At 39.9% G+C, this 24,201-nt stretch overlaps 1 protein-coding gene across 1 annotated transcript in view; it reads left to right on the forward strand.

Annotated features, from left to right (window-relative positions):
* Positions 1–23,723, forward strand: part of LOC129838557 (deoxyribose-phosphate aldolase-like) — a 41,153-nt gene extending 17,430 nt beyond the window's left edge. The window contains exons 6-9 of the mRNA XM_055905612.1: positions 18,101–18,229; positions 21,465–21,577; positions 21,811–21,960; positions 23,299–23,723. Coding sequence (XP_055761587.1) covers positions 18,101–18,229; positions 21,465–21,577; positions 21,811–21,960; positions 23,299–23,355 — 449 coding nt within the window. The 3' untranslated portion in view covers positions 23,356–23,723. The remainder of the gene's footprint in view (positions 1–18,100; positions 18,230–21,464; positions 21,578–21,810; positions 21,961–23,298) is intronic.
* Positions 23,724–24,201: the final 478 nt, after the last annotated feature.

A 24,201-nucleotide genomic window follows, 5' to 3' on the forward strand; every position in this document is an offset into this window, starting at 1 on the left:
AGCTGGAACATGTAAACATATACAGTCAGCTGGAACATGTAAACATATACAGTCAGCTGGAACATGTAAACATATACAGTCAGCTGGAACATGTAAACATATACAGTCAGCTGGAATATGTAAACATATACAGTCAGCTGGAACATGTAAACATATACAGTCAGCTGGAACATGTAAACATACAGTCAACTGGAACATGTAAACATATACAGTCAGCTGGAACATGTAAACATATACAGTCAGCTGGAACATGTAAACATATACAGTCAACTGGAACATGTAAACATACAGTCAACTGGAACATGTAAACATACAGTCAACTGGAACATGTAAACATACAGTCAGTCAACTGGAACATGTAAACATACAGTCAGCTGGAATATGTAAACATATACAGTCAGCTGGAATATGTAAACATATACAGTCAGCTGGAATATGTAAACATATACAGTCAGCTGGAACATGTAAACATACAGTCAGCTGGAACATGTAAACATATACAGTCAGTCAACTGGAACATGTAAACATATACAGTCAGCTGGAACATGTAAACATATACAGTCAGCTGGAACATGTAAACATATACAGTCAGCTGGAACATGTAAACATATACAGTCAGCTGGAACATGTAAACATATACAGTCAGCTGGAACATGTAAACATATACAGTCAGCTGGAACATGTAAACATATACAGTCAGCTGGAACATGTAAACATATACAGTCAGCTGGAACATGTAAACATACAGTCAGCTGGAACATGTAAACATACAGTCAGTCAACTGGAACATGTAAACATACAGTCAGCTGGAATATGTAAACATATACAGTCAGCTGGAACATGTAAACATACAGTCAACTGGAACATGTAAACAAATACAGTCAGCTGGAACATGTAAACATATACAGTCAGCTGGAACATGTAAACATACAGTCAACTGGAACATGTAAACATACAGTCAGCTGGAACATGTAAACATACAGTCAGCTGGAACATGTAAACATACAGTCAACTGGAACATGTAAACATACAGTCAACTGGAACATGTAAACATACAGTCAACTGGAACATGTAAACATACAGTCAACTGGAACATGTAAACATACAGTCAACTGGAACATGTAAACATACAGTCAACTGGAACATGTAAACATACAGTCAACTGGAACATGTAAACATACAGTCAGCTGGAACATGTAAACATACAGTCAACTGGAACATGTAAACATATACAGTCAGCTGGAACATGTAAACATATACAGTCAGCTGGAACATGTAAACATATACAGTCAGCTGGAACATGTAAACATATACAGTCAGCTGGAACATGTAAACATATACAGTCAACTGGAACATGTAAACATACAGTCAACTGGAACATGTAAACATACAGTCAACTGGAACATGTAAACATACAGTCAACTGGAACATGTAAACATACAGTCAGCTGGAACATGTAAACATACAGTCAACTGGAACATGTAAACATACAGTCAGCTGGAACATGTAAACATACAGTCAACTGGAACATGTAAACATACAGTCAACTGGAACATGTAAACATACAGTCAGCTGGAACATGTAAACATACAGTCAACTGGAACATGTAAACATATACAGTCAACTGGAACATGTAAACATACAGTCAACTGGAACATGTAAACATACAGTCAACTGGAACATGTAAACATATACAGTCAACTGGAACATGTAAACATACAGTCAACTGGAACATGTAAACATACAGTCAACTGGAACATGTAAACATACAGTCAGCTGGAACATGTAAACATACAGTCAACTGGAACATGTAAACATACAGTCAGCTGGAACATGTAAACATACAGTCAGCTGGAACATGTAAACATACAGTCAGCTGGAACATGTAAACATACAGTCAGCTGGAACATGTAAACATACAGTCAGCTGGAACATGTAAACATATACAGTCAGCTGGAACATGTAAACATACAGTCAACTGGAACATGTAAACATACAGTCAGCTGGAACATGTAAACATACAGTCAGCTGGAACATGTAAACATACAGTCAACTGGAACATGTAAACATACAGTCAACTGGAACATGTAAACATACAGTCAACTGGAACATGTAAACATACAGTCAGCTGGAACATGTAAACATACAGTCAACTGGAACATGTAAACATACAGTCAACTGGAACATGTAAACATAGTCAACTGGAACATGTAAACATAGTCAACTGGAACATGTAAACATACAGTCAACTGGAACATGTAAACATATACAGTCAACTGGAACATGTAAACATACAGTCAACTGGAACATGTAAACATATACAGTCAACTGGAACATGTAAACATATACAGTCAACTGGAACATGTAAACATACAGTCAACTGGAACATGTAAACATACAGTCAGCTGGAACATGTAAACATACAGTCAGCTGGAACATGTAAACATACAGTCAGCTGGAACATGTAAACATACAGTCAGCTGGAACATGTAAACATACAGTCAACTGGAACATGTAAACATACAGTCAGCTGGAACATGTAAACATACAGTCAGCTGGAACATGTAAACATACAGTCAGCTGGAACATGTAAACATACAGTCAGCTGGAACATGTAAACATACAGTCAGCTGGAACATGTAAACATACAGTCAGCTGGAACATGTAAACATACAGTCAGCTGGAACATGTAAACATACAGTCAGCTGGAACATGTAAACATACAGTCAGCTGGAACATGTAAACATACAGTCAGCTGGAACATGTAAACATATACAGTCAGCTGGAACATGTAAACATATACAGTCAGCTGGAACATGTAAACATATACAGTCAGCTGGAACATGTAAACATATACAGTCAGCTGGAACATGTAAACATATACAGTCAGCTGGAACATGTAAACATATACAGTCAGCTGGAACATGTAAACATATACAGTCAGCTGGAACATGTAAACATACAGTCAGCTGGAACATGTAAACATACAGTCAGCTGGAACATGTAAACATACAGTCAGCTGGAACATGTAAACATACAGTCAGCTGGAACATGTAAACATATACAGTCAGCTGGAACATGTAAACATACAGTCAGCTGGAACATGTAAACATACAGTCAGCTGGAACATGTAAACATACAGTCAGCTGGAACATGTAAACATACAGTCAGCTGGAACATGTAAACATATACAGTCAGCTGGAACATGTAAACATATACAGTCAGCTGGAACATGTAAACATATACAGTCAGCTGGAACATGTAAACATACAGTCAGTCAACTGGAACATGTAAACATATACAGTCAGTCAACTGGAACATGTAAACATATACAGTCAGCTGGAATATGTAAACATATACAGTCAGCTGGAACATGTAAACATACAGTCAGCTGGAACATGTAAACATATACAGTCAGTCAACTGGAACATGTAAACATATACAGTCAGCTGGAACATGTAAACATATACAGTCAGCTGGAACATGTAAACATATACAGTCAGCTGGAACATGTAAACATATACAGTCAGCTGGAACATGTAAACATACAGTCAGCTGGAACATGTAAACATACAGTCAGCTGGAACATGTAAACATACAGTCAGTCAACTGGAACATGTAAACATACAGTCAGTCAACTGGAACATGTAAACATACAGTCAGCTGGAATATGTAAACATATACAGTCAGCTGGAACATGTAAACATACAGTCAGTCAACTGGAACATGTAAACATATACAGTCAGTCAACTGGAACATGTAAACATATACAGTCAGCTGGAATATGTAAACATATACAGTCAGCTGGAACATGTAAACATACAGTCAGCTGGAACATGTAAACATATACAGTCAGTCAACTGGAACATGTAAACATATACAGTCAGCTGGAACATGTAAACATATACAGTCAGCTGGAACATGTAAACATATACAGTCAGCTGGAACATGTAAACATATACAGTCAGCTGGAACATGTAAACATATACAGTCAGCTGGAACATGTAAACATACAGTCAGCTGGAACATGTAAACATACAGTCAGCTGGAACATGTAAACATACAGTCAGTCAACTGGAACATGTAAACATACAGTCAGTCAACTGGAACATGTAAACATACAGTCAGCTGGAATATGTAAACATATACAGTCAGCTGGAACATGTAAACATATACAGTCAGCTGGAACATGTAAACATATACAGTCAGCTGGAACATGTAAACATATACAGTCAGCTGGAACATGTAAACATATACAGTCAGCTGGAACATGTAAACATACAGTCAACTGGAACATGTAAACATACAGTCAACTGGAACATGTAAACATACAGTCAGTCAACTGGAACATGTAAGCATACAGTCAGTCAACTGGAACATGTAAACATACAGTCAGTCAACTGGAACATGTAAACATACAGTCAGTCAACTGGAACATGTAAACATACAGTCAGCTGGAATATGTAAACATATACAGTCAGCTGGAACATGTAAACATACAGTCAACTGGAACATGTAAACATACAGTCAGCTGGAACATGTAAACATATACAGTCAGCTGGAACATGTAAACATATACAGTCAGCTGGAACATGTAAACATATACAGTCAGCTGGAACATGTAAACATATACAGTCAGCTGGAACATGTAAACATATACAGTCAGCTGGAATATGTAAACATATACAGTCAGCTGGAACATGTAAACATATACAGTCAGCTGTAACATGTAAACATATACAGTCAGCTGGAACATGTAAACATACAGTCAACTGGAACATGTAAACATATACAGTCAGCTGGAACATGTAAACATATACAGTCAGCTGGAACATGTAAACATATACAGTCAACTGGAACATGTAAACATACAGTCAACTGGAACATGTAAACATACAGTCAGTCAACTGGAACATGTAAACATACAGTCAGCTGGAATATGTAAACATATACAGTCAGCTGGAACATGTAAACATACAGTCAGCTGGAACATGTAAACATATACAGTCAGTCAACTGGAACATGTAAACATATACAGTCAGCTGGAACATGTAAACATATACAGTCAGCTGGAACATGTAAACATATACAGTCAGCTGGAACATGTAAACATATACAGTCAGCTGGAACATGTAAACATATACAGTCAGCTGGAACATGTAAACATATACAGTCAGCTGGAACATGTAAACATATACAGTCAGCTGGAACATGTAAACATATACAGTCAGCTGGAACATGTAAACATATACAGTCAGCTGGAACATGTAAACATATACAGTCAGCTGGAACATGTAAACATACAGTCAGCTGGAACATGTAAACATACAGTCAGCTGGAACATGTAAACATATACAGTCAGCTGGAACATGTAAACATACAGTCAGTCAACTGGAACATGTAAACATACAGTCAGCTGGAATATGTAAACATATACAGTCAGCTGGAACATGTAAACATACAGTCAGCTGGAATATGTAAACATATACAGTCAGCTGGAACATGTAAACATACAGTCAGCTGGAACATGTAAACATATACAGTCAGTCAACTGGAACATGTAAACATATACAGTCAGTCAACTGGAACATGTAAACATATACAGTCAGCTGGAACATGTAAACATATACAGTCAGCTGGAACATGTAAACATATACAGTCAGCTGGAACATGTAAACATATACAGTCAGCTGGAACATGTAAACATATACAGTCAGCTGGAACATGTAAACATATACAGTCAGCTGGAACATGTAAACATATACAGTCAGCTGGAACATGTAAACATATACAGTCAGCTGGAACATGTAAACATATACAGTCAGCTGGAACATGTAAACATACAGTCAGCTGGAACATGTAAACATACAGTCAGCTGGAACATGTAAACATACAGTCAGTCAACTGGAACATGTAAACATACAGTCAGCTGGAATATGTAAACATATACAGTCAGCTGGAACATGTAAACATACAGTCAGCTGGAACATGTAAACATATACAGTCAGTCAACTGGAACATGTAAACATATACAGTCAGCTGGAACATGTAAACATATACAGTCAGCTGGAACATGTAAACATATACAGTCAGCTGGAACATGTAAACATATACAGTCAGCTGGAACATGTAAACATATACAGTCAGCTGGAACATGTAAACATATACAGTCAGCTGGAACATGTAAACATATACAGTCAGCTGGAACATGTAAACATATACAGTCAGCTGGAACATGTAAACATACAGTCAACTGGAACATGTAAACATACAGTCAACTGGAACATGTAAACATACAGTCAGTCAACTGGAACATGTAAACATACAGTCAGTCAACTGGAACATGTAAACATACAGTCAGCTGGAACATGTAAACATACAGTCAATCAACTGGAACATGTAAACATACAGTCAGTCAACTGGAACATGTAAACATACAGTCAACTGGAACATGTAAACATATACAGTCAACTGGAACATGTAAACATACAGTCAACTGGAACATGTAAACATACAGTCAACTGGAACATGTAAACATACAGTCAACTGGAACATGTAAACATACAGTCAGCTGGAACATGTAAACATACAGTCAACTGGAACATGTAAACATACAGTCAACTGGAACATGTAAACATACAGTCAGCTGGAACATGTAAACATACAGTCAGCTGGAACATGTAAACATACAGTCAGCTGGAACATGTAAACATACAGTCAACTGGAACATGTAAACATATACAGTCAGCTGGAACATGTAAACATACAGTCAACTGGAACATGTAAACATACAGTCAGCTGGAACATGTAAACATACAGTCAGCTGGAACATGTAAACATACAGTCAACTGGAACATGTAAACATACAGTCAACTGGAACATGTAAACATACAGTCAGCTGGAACATGTAAACATACAGTCAACTGGAACATGTAAACATACAGTCAACTGGAACATGTAAACATAGTCAACTGGAACATGTAAACATACAGTCAACTGGAACATGTAAACATATACAGTCAACTGGAACATGTAAACATACAGTCAACTGGAACATGTAAACATACAGTCAACTGGAACATGTAAACATACAGTCAACTGGAACATGTAAACATACAGTCAGCTGGAACATGTAAACATACAGTCAGCTGGAACATGTAAACATACAGTCAACTGGAACATGTAAACATAGTCAGCTGGAACATGTAAACATAGTCAGCTGGAACATGTAAACATACAGTCAACTGGAACATGTAAACATACAGTCAACTGGAACATGTAAACATACAGTCAACTGGAACATGTAAACATACAGTCAACTGGAACATGTAAACATACAGTCAGCTGGAACATGTAAACATACAGTCAACTGGAACATGTAAACATACAGTCAGCTGGAACATGTAAACATACAGTCAACTGGAACATGTAAACATACAGTCAACTGGAACATGTAAACATATACAGTCAACTGGAACATGTAAACATATACAGTCAACTGGAACATGTAAACATACAGTCAGCTGGAACATGTAAACATACAGTCAACTGGAACATGTAAACATATACAGTCAACTGGAACATGTAAACATACAGTCAGCTGGAACATGTAAACATACAGTCAGCTGGAACATGTAAACATACAGTCAACTGGAACATGTAAACATATACAGTCAACTGGAACATGTAAACATACAGTCAACTGGAACATGTAAACATATACAGTCAACTGGAACATGTAAACATACAGTCAACTGGAACATGTAAACATACAGTCAACTGGAACATGTAAACATACAGTCAACTGGAACATGTAAACATACAGTCAGCTGGAACATGTAAACATACAGTCAACTGGAACATGTAAACATACAGTCAACTGGAACATGTAAACATACAGTCAGCTGGAACATGTAAACATACAGTCAGCTGGAACATGTAAACATACAGTCAGCTGGAACATGTAAACATACAGTCAACTGGAACATGTAAACATATACAGTCAGCTGGAACATGTAAACATACAGTCAACTGGAACATGTAAACATACAGTCAGCTGGAACATGTAAACATACAGTCAGCTGGAACATGTAAACATACAGTCAACTGGAACATGTAAACATACAGTCAACTGGAACATGTAAACATACAGTCAACTGGAACATGTAAACATACAGTCAACTGGAACATGTAAACATACAGTCAACTGGAACATGTAAACATACAGTCAACTGGAACATGTAAACATACAGTCAACTGGAACATGTAAACATACAGTCAGCTGGAACATGTAAACATACAGTCAACTGGAACATGTAAACATATACAGTCAGCTGGAACATGTAAACATATACAGTCAGCTGGAACATGTAAACATATACAGTCAGCTGGAACATGTAAACATATACAGTCAGCTGGAACATGTAAACATATACAGTCAACTGGAACATGTAAACATACAGTCAACTGGAACATGTAAACATACAGTCAACTGGAACATGTAAACATACAGTCAACTGGAACATGTAAACATACAGTCAGCTGGAACATGTAAACATACAGTCAACTGGAACATGTAAACATACAGTCAACTGGAACATGTAAACATACAGTCAGCTGGAACATGTAAACATACAGTCAACTGGAACATGTAAACATACAGTCAACTGGAACATGTAAACATACAGTCAGCTGGAACATGTAAACATACAGTCAGCTGGAACATGTAAACATACAGTCAGCTGGAACATGTAAACATACAGTCAACTGGAACATGTAAACATATACAGTCAGCTGGAACATGTAAACATACAGTCAACTGGAACATGTAAACATACAGTCAGCTGGAACATGTAAACATACAGTCAGCTGGAACATGTAAACATACAGTCAACTGGAACATGTAAACATACAGTCAACTGGAACATGTAAACATACAGTCAACTGGAACATGTAAACATACAGTCAACTGGAACATGTAAACATACAGTCAACTGGAACATGTAAACATACAGTCAACTGGAACATGTAAACATACAGTCAACTGGAACATGTAAACATACAGTCAGCTGGAACATGTAAACATACAGTCAACTGGAACATGTAAACATATACAGTCAGCTGGAACATGTAAACATATACAGTCAGCTGGAACATGTAAACATATACAGTCAGCTGGAACATGTAAACATATACAGTCAGCTGGAACATGTAAACATATACAGTCAACTGGAACATGTAAACATACAGTCAACTGGAACATGTAAACATACAGTCAACTGGAACATGTAAACATACAGTCAACTGGAACATGTAAACATACAGTCAGCTGGAACATGTAAACATACAGTCAACTGGAACATGTAAACAAATACAGTCAGCTGGAACATGTAAACATATACAGTCAGCTGGAACATGTAAACATACAGTCAACTGGAACATGTAAACATACAGTCAGCTGGAACATGTAAACATACAGTCAGCTGGAACATGTAAACATACAGTCAACTGGAACATGTAAACATACAGTCAACTGGAACATGTAAACATACAGTCAACTGGAACATGTAAACATACAGTCAACTGGAACATGTAAACATACAGTCAACTGGAACATGTAAACATACAGTCAACTGGAACATGTAAACATACAGTCAACTGGAACATGTAAACATACAGTCAGCTGGAACATGTAAACATACAGTCAACTGGAACATGTAAACATATACAGTCAGCTGGAACATGTAAACATATACAGTCAGCTGGAACATGTAAACATATACAGTCAGCTGGAACATGTAAACATATACAGTCAGCTGGAACATGTAAACATATACAGTCAACTGGAACATGTAAACATACAGTCAACTGGAACATGTAAACATACAGTCAACTGGAACATGTAAACATACAGTCAACTGGAACATGTAAACATACAGTCAGCTGGAACATGTAAACATACAGTCAACTGGAACATGTAAACATACAGTCAGCTGGAACATGTAAACATACAGTCAACTGGAACATGTAAACATACAGTCAACTGGAACATGTAAACATACAGTCAGCTGGAACATGTAAACATACAGTCAGCTGGAACATGTAAACATACAGTCAGCTGGAACATGTAAACATACAGTCAACTGGAACATGTAAACATATACAGTCAGCTGGAACATGTAAACATACAGTCAACTGGAACATGTAAACATACAGTCAGCTGGAACATGTAAACATACAGTCAGCTGGAACATGTAAACATACAGTCAACTGGAACATGTAAACATACAGTCAACTGGAACATGTAAACATACAGTCAACTGGAACATGTAAACATACAGTCAACTGGAACATGTAAACATACAGTCAACTGGAACATGTAAACATACAGTCAACTGGAACATGTAAACATACAGTCAACTGGAACATGTAAACATACAGTCAGCTGGAACATGTAAACATACAGTCAACTGGAACATGTAAACATATACAGTCAGCTGGAACATGTAAACATATACAGTCAGCTGGAACATGTAAACATATACAGTCAGCTGGAACATGTAAACATATACAGTCAGCTGGAACATGTAAACATATACAGTCAACTGGAACATGTAAACATACAGTCAACTGGAACATGTAAACATACAGTCAACTGGAACATGTAAACATACAGTCAACTGGAACATGTAAACATACAGTCAGCTGGAACATGTAAACATACAGTCAACTGGAACATGTAAACAAATACAGTCAGCTGGAACATGTAAACATATACAGTCAACTGGAACATGTAAACTTACAGTCAGCTGGAACATGTAAACATAGTCAGCTGGAACATGTAAACATACAGTCAACTGGAACATGTAAACATACAGTCAGCTGGAACATGTGAACATACAGTCAGCTGGAACATGTAAACATACAGTCAGCTGGAACATGTAAACATACAGTCAGCTGGAACATGTAAACATACAGTCAGCTGGAACATGTAAACATACAGTCAGCTGGAACATGTAAACATACAGTCAGCTGGAACATGTAAACATACAGTCAGCTGGAACATGTAAACATACAGTCAGCTGGAACATGTAAACATATACAGTCAGCTGGAACATGTAAACATATACAGTCAGCTGGAACATGTAAACATATACAGTCAGCTGGAACATGTAAACATATACAGTCAGCTGGAACATGTAAACATATACAGTCAGCTGGAACATGTAAACATATACAGTCAGCTGGAACATGTAAACATACAGTCAACTGGAACATGTAAACATACAGTCAGCTGGAACATGTAAACATACAGTCAGCTGGAACATGTAAACATACAGTCAACTGGAACATGTAAACATACAGTCAACTGGAACATGTAAACATACAGTCAACTGGAACATGTAAACATACAGTCAACTGGAACATGTAAACATACAGTCAACTGGAACATGTAAACATACAGTCAACTGGAACATGTAAACATACAGTCAACTGGAACATGTAAACATACAGTCAGCTGGAACATGTAAACATACAGTCAACTGGAACATGTAAACATATACAGTCAGCTGGAACATGTAAACATATACAGTCAGCTGGAACATGTAAACATATACAGTCAGCTGGAACATGTAAACATATACAGTCAGCTGGAACATGTAAACATATACAGTCAACTGGAACATGTAAACATACAGTCAACTGGAACATGTAAACATACAGTCAACTGGAACATGTAAACATACAGTCAACTGGAACATGTAAACATACAGTCAGCTGGAACATGTAAACATACAGTCAACTGGAACATGTAAACATACAGTCAACTGGAACATGTAAACATACAGTCAGCTGGAACATGTAAACATACAGTCAACTGGAACATGTAAACATACAGTCAACTGGAACATGTAAACATACAGTCAACTGGAACATGTAAACATACAGTCAACTGGAACATGTAAACATACAGTCAACTGGAACATGTAAACATACAGTCAGCTGGAACATGTAAACATACAGTCAACTGGAACATGTAAACATATACAGTCAGCTGGAACATGTAAACATATACAGTCAGCTGGAACATGTAAACATATACAGTCAGCTGGAACATGTAAACATATACAGTCAACTGGAACATGTAAACATACAGTCAACTGGAACATGTAAACATACAGTCAACTGGAACATGTAAACATACAGTCAACTGGAACATGTAAACATACAGTCAGCTGGAACATGTAAACATACAGTCAACTGGAACATGTAAACAAATACAGTCAGCTGGAACATGTAAACATATACAGTCAACTGGAACATGTAAACTTACAGTCAGCTGGAACATGTAAACATAGTCAGCTGGAACATGTAAACATACAGTCAACTGGAACATGTAAACATACAGTCAGCTGGAACATGTGAACATACAGTCAGCTGGAACATGTAAACATACAGTCAGCTGGAACATGTAAACATACAGTCAGCTGGAACATGTAAACATACAGTCAGCTGGAACATGTAAACATACAGTCAGCTGGAACATGTAAACATACAGTCAGCTGGAACATGTAAACATACAGTCAGCTGGAACATGTAAACATACAGTCAGCTGGAACATGTAAACATATACAGTCAGCTGGAACATGTAAACATATACAGTCAGCTGGAACATGTAAACATATACAGTCAGCTGGAACATGTAAACATATACAGTCAGCTGGAACATGTAAACATATACAGTCAGCTGGAACATGTAAACATATACAGTCAGCTGGAACATGTAAACATATACAGTCAGCTGGAACATGTAAACATATACAGTCAGCTGGAACATGTAAACATATACAGTCAGCTGGAACATGTAAACATACAGTCAGTCAACTGGAACATGTAAACATACAGTCAGTCAACTGGAACATGTAAACATACAGTCAGCTGGAATATGTAAACATATACAGTCAGCTGGAACATGTAAACATACAGTCAGCTGGAACATGTAAACATATACAGTCAGTCAACTGGAACATGTAAACATATACAGTCAGCTGGAACATGTAAACATATACAGTCAGCTGGAACATGTAAACATATACAGTCAGCTGGAACATGTAAACATATACAGTCAGCTGGAACATGTAAACATATACAGTCAGCTGGAACATGTAAACATACAGTCAACTGGAACATGTAAACATACAGTCAACTGGAACATGTAAACATACAGTCAGCTGGAACATGTAAACATATACAGTCAGTCAACTGGAACATGTAAACATATACAGTCAGTCAACTGGAACATGTAAACATATACAGTCAGTCAACTGGAACATGTAAACATATACAGTCAGCTGGAACATGTAAACATATACAGTCAGCTGGAACATGTAAACATACAGTCAGCTGGAACATGTAAACATACAGTCAGCTGGAACATGTAAACATACAGTCAGCTGGAACATGTAAACATATACAGTCAGCTGGAACATGTAAACATATACAGTCAGTCAACTGGAACATGTAAACATACAGTCAGTCAACTGGAACATGTAAACATACAGTCAGCTGGAATATGTAAACATATACAGTCAGCTGGAACATGTAAACATGCAGTCAGCTGGAACATGTAAACATATACAGTCAGTCAACTGGAACATGTAAACATATACCGTCAGCTGGAACATGTAAACATATACAGTCAGCTGGAACATGTAAACATATACAGTCAGCTGGAACATGTAAACATATACAGTCAGCTGGAACATGTAAACATATACAGTCAGCTGGAACATGTAAACATACAGTCAACTGGAACATGTAAACATACAGTCAACTGGAACATGTAAACATACAGTCAGTCAACTGGAACATGTAAGCATACAGTCAGTCAACTGGAACATGTAAACATACAGTCAGTCAACTGGAACATGTAAACATACAGTCAGTCAACTGGAACATGTAAACATACAGTCAGCTGGAATATGTAAACATATACAGTCAGCTGGAACATGTAAACATACAGTCAGCTGGAACATGTAAACATACAGTCAGCTGGAACATGTAAACATATACAGTCAGCTGGAACATGTAAACATATACAGTCAGCTGGAACATGTAAACATATACAGTCAGCTGGAACATGTAAACATATACAGTCAGCTGGAACATGTAAACATATACAGTCAGCTGGAATATGTAAACATATACAGTCAGCTGGAACATGTAAACATATACAGTCAGCTGGAACATGTAAACATACAGTCAACTGGAACATGTAAACATATACAGTCAGCTGGAACATGTAAACATATACAGTCAGCTGGAACATGTAAACATATACAGTCAACTGGAACATGTAAACATACAGTCAACTGGAACATGTAAACATACAGTCAACTGGAACATGTAAACATACAGTCAGTCAACTGGAACATGTAAACATACAGTCAGCTGGAATATGTAAACATATACAGTCAGCTGGAATATGTAAACATATACAGTCAGCTGGAATATGTAAACATATACAGTCAGCTGGAACATGTAAACATACAGTCAGCTGGAACATGTAAACATATACAGTCAGTCAACTGGAACATGTAAACATATACAGTCAGCTGGAACATGTAAACATATACAGTCAGCTGGAACATGTAAACATATACAGTCAGCTGGAACATGTAAACATATACAGTCAGCTGGAACATGTAAACATATACAGTCAGCTGGAACATGTAAACATATACAGTCAGCTGGAACATGTAAACATATACAGTCAGCTGGAACATGTAAACATATACAGTCAGCTGGAACATGTAAACATACAGTCAGCTGGAACATGTAAACATACAGTCAGTCAACTGGAACATGTAAACATACAGTCAGCTGGAATATGTAAACATATACAGTCAGCTGGAACATGTAAACATACAGTCAGCTGGAACATGTAAACATATACAGTCAGTCAGCTGGAACATGTAAACATATACAGTCAGTCAGCTGGAACATGTAAACATATACAGTCAGCTGGAACATGTAAACATATACAGTCAGCTGGAACATGTAAACATATACAGTCAGCTGGAACATGTAAACATATACAGTCAGCTGGAACATGTAAACATATACAGTCAGCTGGAACATGTAAACATATACAGTCAGCTGGAACATGTAAACATACAGTCAACTGGAACATGTAAACATACAGTCAACTGGAACATGTAAACATACAGTCAGTCAACTGGAACATGTAAACATACAGTCAGTCAACTGGAACATGTAAACATACAGTCAGCTGGAACATGTAAACATACAGTCAGTCAACTGGAACATGTAAACATACAGTCAATCAACTGGAACATGTAAACATACAGTCAGTCAACTGGAACATGTAAACATACAGTCAGTCAACTGGAACATGTAAACATACAGTCAGCTGGAATATGTAAACATATACAGTCAGCTGGAATATGTAAACATATACAGTCAGCTGGAACATGTAAACATACAGTCAACTGGAACATGTAAACATACAGTCAGCTGGAACATGTAAACATATACAGTCAGCTGGAACATGTAAACATATACAGTCAGCTGGAACATGTAAACATATACAGTCAGCTGGAACATGTAAACATATACAGTCAGCTGGAATATGTAAACATATACAGTCAGCTGGAACATGTAAACATATACAGTCAGCTGGAACATGTAAACATATACAGTCAACTGGAACATGTAAACATATACAGTCAGCTGGAACATGTAAACATATACAGTCAGCTGGAACATGTAAACATATACAGTCAACTGGAACATGTAAACATACAGTCAACTGGAACATGTAAACATACAGTCAGTCAACTGGAACATGTAAACATACAGTCAGTCAACTGGAACATGTAAACATACAGTCAGCTGGAATATGTAAACATATACAGTCAGCTGGAACATGTAAACATACAGTCAACTGGAACATGTAAACATACAGTCAGCTGGAACATGTAAACATATACAGTCAGCTGGAACATGTAAACATATACAGTCAGCTGGAACATGTAAACATATACAGTCAGCTGGAACATGTAAACATATACAGTCAACTGGAACATATACAGTCAGCTGGAACATGTAAACATGTACAGTCAGCTGGAACATGTAAACATGTACAGTCAGCTGGAACATGTAAACATACAGTCAGCTGGAACATGTAAACATATACAGTCAGCTGGAACATGTAAACATATACAGTCAGCTGGAACATGTAAACATATACAGTCAGCTGGAACATGTAAACATATACAGTCAGCTGGAACATGTAAACATATACAGTCAGCTGGAACATGTAAACATATACAGTCAGCTGGAACATGTAAACATACAGTCAACTGGAACATGTAAACATACAGTCAACTGGAACATGTAAACATACAGTCAACTGGAACATGTAAACATACAGTCAGTCAACTGGAACATGTAAGCATACAGTCAGTCAACTGGAACATGTAAACATACAGTCAGTCAACTGGAACATGTAAACATACAGTCAGTCAACTGGAACATGTAAACATACAGTCAGTCAACTGGAACATGTAAACATACAGTCAGTCAACTGGAACATGTAAACATACAGTCAGTCAACTGGAACATGTAAACATACAGTCAGTCAACTGGAACATGTAAACATACAGTCAGTCAACTGGAACATGTAAACATACAGTCAGTCAACTGGAACATGTAAACATACAGTCAGTCAACTGGAACATGTAAGCATACAGTCAGTCAACTGGAACATGTAAGCATACAGTCAGTCAACTGGAACATGTAAGCATACAGTCAGTCAACTGGAACATGTAAACATACAGTCAGTCAACTGGAACATGTAAACATACAGTCAGTCAACTGGAACATGTAAACATACAGTCAGTCAACTGGAACATGTAAACATACAGTCAGTCAACTGGAACATGTAAACATACAGTCAGCTGGAATATGTAAACATACAATCAACTGGAATATGTAAACATACAATCAACTGGAACATGTAAACATAGTCAGTCAACTGGAACATGTAAACATAGTCAGTCAACTGGAACATGTAAACATAGTCAGTCAACTGGAACATGTAAACATATAAAAGTTTGTGGTCACTTAGAAATGTCCTTTTTTTTGTCCATTAAAATAACATCAAATTGATCAAATATACAGTGTACATATACCCTTTTGCAATTGTTAATGTTGTAAATGACTATTGTAGCTGGAAACAGCAGATTTTTTTATGGAATATCTACGTAGGTGTACAGAGGTCCATTATCAGCAACCATCACTCCTGTGTTCCAATGGCACGTTGTGTTAGCTAATCCAAGTTTATCATTTTAAAAGACTAATTGATCATTAGAAAACCCTTTTGCCTTTATGTTAGCACTGCTGAAAACTGTTGTTCTGATTAAAGAAGCAATAAAACTGGCCTTTAGACTAGTTGAGTATCTGGAGCATCAGCATTTGTGGGTTCGATTACAGGCTCAAAATAGCCAGAAACAAAGAACTTTCTTCTGAAACTCATCAGTCTATTCTTGTTCTGAGAAATGAAGGCTTTTCCATGCGAGAAATTGCCAAGACACTGAAGATCTCGTACAACGCTGTCTACTACTCCCTTCACAGAACAGCACAAACTGAATCTAACCAGAATAGAAAGAGGAGTGGGAGGCCCCGGTGCACAACTGAGCAAGAGGACACGTACATTAGAGTGTCTAGTTTGAGAAACGGATGCCTCAAGTCCTCAACTGGCAGGTGTTGATGAATGATGTTGCAGTGGCGGTATGAACTATGATGTTGCTATGGCAGTATGAGCTATGGTGTTGCTATGACAGTATGAGCTATGATGTTGCTATGGCAGTATGAACTATGATGTTGCTATGGCAGTATGAGCTATGGCTTTGCTATGGCAGTATGAGCTATGGTGTTGCTATGGCAGTGTGAGCTATGGTGTTGCTATGACAGTGAAGGTGTGTGGTGGAGTGTCTCTCCTCAGTAAAGTTTCCATTTCAATCCCCTCTGTCTCCTCAGTAAAGTTTCCATTTCAACCCCCTCTGTCTCTCCTCAGCCGTGTACGATGAGGTGTGTCAGTTCAGAGAGGCCTGTGGGGAGGCTCACATGAAGTCCATCCTGGCTATAGGAGAGCTGGGGACCTACACCAACGTCTACAAGGCTAGTCTGGTGGCTATGATGGCTGGTGAGTGTTCCCTCTCTCTCACACGTACACACAGGGTGCTATTATATGCACTTGAGATCCAACTCACATTTTTCTCTCGTTGATGAATGGTTTGTGAGAATCAGAGTTGAATGCTCTCATCTCTCCTGTGAATCAGGCCCAGTGATATTGTTTTACACATGGTGCAGTTTGTCACGTTCTCCTGTGGGGGGCGCTGTTGTTCAGGCTGTACTCTCTGTCTCTGTACTTAGCTAACCTGATGAACACTCTCTCTCTCTCTCTGTCTCTCTTTTTCTCTCGCACACACACACACACACCCTGAACTGTACACTTAGCTACCCGTCACATAATAAGCCTGATTACTGTACCAAATTGTCAGCCGGTCCGATAGAGATCATTATTAAAATACATTGCTTTTGTCTCAGCGCTTGCTCCTTAATCTCCCCTTGTTCTATAAATTGCGTATGAGATTCCAGAAATTGAATGATAATTTTGCCTATTAATCTATGACGGCGGCTATTTTACTCCGCCACACACACACACACACTCTGCCTGCTTGCCCACGCTAGCCAAATGAAACGAGCGTCATTACCGCCATCCTGGTTTAATAACCTCTATCAATTATCAGCTCATTAACATCCCCCATAACCAATGTACAGAATTACTCCTCCGTCTGAGTGGGGGATGAGGAGAGAGGGAAAGATGGTGAGAGAGGGTTTTGACGAAGAGCGAGAGAGAGCGAGAGAGAGCGAGAGAGAGCGAGAGAGAGAGAGAGAGAGCGAGAGAGAGAGCGAGAGAGAGAGAGAGAGAGCGAGAGAGCGAGAGAGAGAGAGAGAGAGAGAGAGAGAGAGAGAGAGAGAGAGAGAGAGAGAGAGAGAGAGAGAGAGAGAGAGAGAGAGAGACTCTGACTAAAAATACATAGTACATGTCTGTAAAATATTCTAGTAATGTAAAAACACATAGTACATGTCTGTAATGCAGTGTAACGTGTTCATCAGTGTCGTAATGAGCTGTCGTTAGAGACTAGGGGGAGGAGGGATGGAGGGAAAGAAGGAGAGGAGGAGAATAGAGGGATGGTGCTGTTTCTTACCAGGGTTTGTGGTTCATCTATTAAAAGCCTGTCATTTCAGCTTCTATTTTTATCCAGAAAGCTGATAAGACATAATTGTCTCAGAAGGAAAGGAAGGGGATAAATGTAAGGATGGGAGGGAGGGAAGGGAAGGGGATAAATGAAGGGTTATATTGATGAGGCAGCAGCACATACCCTCTGTTAGCCCTGTCACAGTGTCACAGACACCATATGTTCTCCTCTCGCTGGGAGCAGAGCGGCCCTCACTGGAGACGCTGGGAGCAGAGCGGCCCTCACTGGAGACGCTGGGAGCAGAGTGTCCCTCACTGTAATGTCTCTGGAGACCCTGGGAGCAGAGCGGCCCTCAATTGAGACCCTGGGAGCAGAGCAGCCCTCTCTGGAGACCCTGGGAGCAGAGCAGCCCTCACTGGAGACCCTGGGAGCAGAGCAGCCCTCACTGTAATGTCACTGGAGGCCCTGGGAGCAGAGCGGCCCTCACTGTAATGTCTCTGGAGACCCTGGGAGCAGAGCGGCCCTCACTGGAGACCCTGGGAGCAGAGCGGCCCTCAGTGGAGGCCCTGGGAGCAGAGCAGCCCTCACTGGAGACCCTGGGAGCAGAGCAGCCCTCACTGTAATGTCACTGGAGGCCCTGGGAGCAGAGCGGCCCTCACTGTAATGTCTCTGGAGACCCTGGGAGCAGAGCGGCCCTCACTGGAGACCCTGGGAGCAGAGTGGCCCTCAGTGGAGGCCCTGGGAGCAGAGCGGCCCTCAGTGGAGGCCCTGGGAGCAGAGCAGCCCTCACTGGAGACCCTGGGAGCAGAGCAGCCCTCACTGTAATGTCACTGGAGGCCCTGGGAGCAGAGCGGCCCTCACTGTAATGTCTCTGGAGACCCTGGGAGCAGAGCGGCCCTCACTGGAGACCCTGTGAGCAGAGCGGCCCTCACTGGAGACCCTGAGAGCAGAGCAGCCCTCACTGTAATATCCTGTTTCGGTCAGAGATACTTTAGAACTAGTTGTACCTTTTATACTGTAGTAGTATCATATTGTATTTTAATCCAGTCTGATGACATCTCAAAATGTCCTATTTTTATTCAAAATGTATTTCTAGAATTTCTAGAATGTTAAATGTGTGTACTGTATTGTAGGTCATCTGTATGTCTAGTTTCCTATTTCTATAGCTCATCCTGCTTGGATGGGATCTTTCTGGAATTGTAGAAAGGTGAAAAGCTGAATAGATTCCATATTGATGTCTAGAAGGAATTGTCATGGTGACAATAACATGAAATTGTCCATCAGATGTTATCTTGCATGTTATTCACTGCATTCTGAAAGTATTCAGACCCCTTGACTTTTTCCACATTTTGTTACGTTACAACCTTATTCTAAAATGGATTACATTTTTTCACATCATCAAACTTCACACAATACCCCATAATGACATCACAATACCCCATAATGACATCACAATACCCCATAATGACATCACAATACCCCATAATGACAAAGCAAAAACTGTTTTGTATAAATATTTACAGAAAATATATGAAATATCACATTTACAGAAGTATTCAGACCCTTTACTCAGTACTTTGTTGAAGCACCTTTGGCAGCGATTACAGCTTCGAGTCTTCTTGGGTACGACGTTACAAGCTTGGCACTCCTGTATTTGGGGAGTTTTTCCCATTCTTCTCTGCAGATCCTCTCAACCTCTGTCAGGTGCTGCAGAGATATTTTCAGGTATCTAGTCTGGGATCTGGCTGGACCAGCAAACATTTCTAAAAACCTGTTTCGCTTTGTCATTACGGGGTACTGTGATGTCATTACGGGGTACTGTGATGTCATTACGGGGTACTGTGATGTCATTACGGGGTACTGTGATGTCATTACGGGGTACTGTGATGTCATTACGGGGTACTGTGATGTCATTACGGGGTACTGTGATGTCATTACGGGGTACTGTGATGTCATTACGGGGTACTGTGATGTCATTACGGGGTACTGTGATGTCATTACGGGGTACTGTGTGAAGGTTGATGAGGATTTAGTTTTTTACATTTTAACATAACGAAATGTGTATGAAGACCAGGGTTCTGAATACTTCACCCAATGCGCTGAACATTAAGGTCAGTTGATGAAATGAGGTCGTCTTTTTAACCACGTGTGTGTGTGTGTTTTGTGTAACAACAGGGTCGGACTTCATCAAGACGTCGACAGGGAAGGAGTCTGTCAACGCTACCTACCCTGTCGCCATAGTGATGGTCAGAGCCATCCGGGACTACTTCCTGAAAACTGGACATAAGGTATGGCTCTTAGTGTGTGTGTGCTTTTCTTTAAGAGTCCGTTCAGTCAAGTTAGCTGAATTACCTCCGTTCCAATCAACGCCGGTCAACATCAGATATATGTAGTTACCTAAAATGGATATAAATAAACAACGTTTCCTGTTGGAATGGCCCAGAATCCCTCGTGAAGTTGTACTGTTGCCTCACTGACACACAGCTGTTGTTCCCGTGTCCTGTGACTTGTACACCCCTAGGTTGGTTTTAAGCCTGCCGGTGGGATCCGTACTGCCAAGGAGTCGCTGGTGTGGCTGACTCTGATGAAGGAAGAGCTGGGAGACGAGTGGCTGAGCCCTGGCCTGTTTAGACTGGGGGCTAGTAGCCTGCTGGCTGACATAGAGAGACAGGTACACACACACACACACACACACACACACACACACACACACACACACACACACACACACACACACACACACACACGCCTCTAGACTGGGGGCTAGTAGCCTGCTGGCTGACGTAGAGAGACAGGTACACACACACACACGCCTGTTTAGACTGGGGGCTAGTAGCCTGCTGGCTGACATAGAGAGACAGGTACACACACACACACCTCTTTAGACTGGGGGCTAGTAGCCTGCTGGCTGACATAGAGAGACAGGTACACACACACACGCCTGTTTAGACTGGGGGCTAGTAGCCTGCTGGCTGACATAGAGAGACAGGTACACACACACACCTCTTTAGACTGGGGGCTAGTAGCCTGCTGGCTGACATAGAGAGACAGGTACACACACCTCTTTAGACTGGGGGCTAGTAGCCTGCTGGCTGACATAGAGAGACAGGTACACACACCTCTTTAGACTGGGGGCTAGTAGCCTGCTGGCTGACATAGAGAGACAGGTACACACACACACACCTCTTTAGACTGGGGGCTAGTAGCCTGCTGGCTGACATAGAGAGACAGGTACACACACACACACGCCTGTTTAGACTGGGGGCTAGTAGCCTGCTGGCTGACATAGAGAGACAGGTACACACACACACACACACACACACACACACAGCACCCAGACACACACACACACACAGCACCCAGACACACACACACATACAACACCCAGAGACACACACACACATACAGCACCCAGAGACACACACACACATACAGCACCCAGAGACACACACACACACACAGCACCCAGACACACACACACACACACAGCACCCAGACACACACACACATACAGCACCCAGAGACACACACACACACACACAGCACCCAGACACACACACACATACAGCACCCAGAGACACACACACACACACAGCACCCAGACACACACACACATACAGCACCCAGAGACACACACACACACACACACAGCACCCAGACACACACACACACACACACAGCACCCAGACACACACACACATACAGCACCCAGAGACACACACACACACACAGCACCCAGAGACACACACACACACTCACTCACTCCCTTCCAACACGCGTCCCATAACGTGAGGCGATTAGTGCTGAGAGTGGAAAGGCTTGGTACTGTAGGACACCATAATGGTTTAGTTTGTCCATTAGTCATGACCTTTAACCCTGTACATGTCAGTGTTCCAGACCTCCTAACAACAGGGTCATATTTAAATGGTCCGCTCTATCTAACCTAGTGTTTGTACCTGTCATCCTCTTTCATCTTCCGTTTTATTTCCTGTTTCTCTCTTTTCTCCAGATCTACCATTACGTGACTGGACGCTACGCAGCCTATCACCAGATGCCCATGGCCTGAAACCATGGTTACCATTTCCAAAGTGACCAATCCGAAACCTCACCGAACCAGCCTATCGCTGTGCAGATTGCGTCCAGGTTCCTGGAAGAGGTCTCTGTACATGTCAGGAATGTGTTGATTTGAGAAGACGATCAGATCAAGTGAAGGAAAGAGAACCTGCCATTTTACTGTATACAATACTTCTGGTATATCTGCCATTTTACTGTATACAGTACTTCTGGTATATCTGCCATTTTACTGTATACAGTACTTCTGGTATTTCTGCCATTTTACTGTTTACAGTACTTCTGGTATATCTGCCATTTTACTGTATACAGTACTTCTGGTATATCTGCCATTTTACTGTATACAGTACTTCTGGTATATCTGCCATTTTACTGTATACCGTACTTCTGGTATCTGCCATTTTACTGTATACAGTACTTCTGGTATATCTGCCATTTTACTATATACAGTATTTCTGGAATATCTGCCATTTTACTGTATACAATACTTCTGGTATATCTGCCATTTTACTGTATACAGTACTTCTGGTATATCTGCCATTTTACTGTATACAGTACTTCTGGTATATCTGCCATTTTACTGTATACAGTACTTCTGGTATATCTGCCATTTTACTGTATACAGTACTTCTGGTATATCTGCCATTTTACTGTATACCGTACTTCTGGTATCTGCCATTTTACTGTATACAGTACTTCTGGTATATCTGCCATTTTACTGTATACAGTACTTCTGGTATATCTGCCATTTTACTGTATACAGTACTTCTGGTATATCTGCCATTTTACTGAATACAGTACTTCTGGTATATCTGCCATTTTACTGTATACCGTACTTCTG

Source organism: Salvelinus fontinalis, chromosome 39, assembly GCF_029448725.1.
Source record: "Salvelinus fontinalis isolate EN_2023a chromosome 39, ASM2944872v1, whole genome shotgun sequence".
In the NCBI taxonomy this organism is placed as follows: Eukaryota; Metazoa; Chordata; class Actinopteri; order Salmoniformes; family Salmonidae; genus Salvelinus; species Salvelinus fontinalis.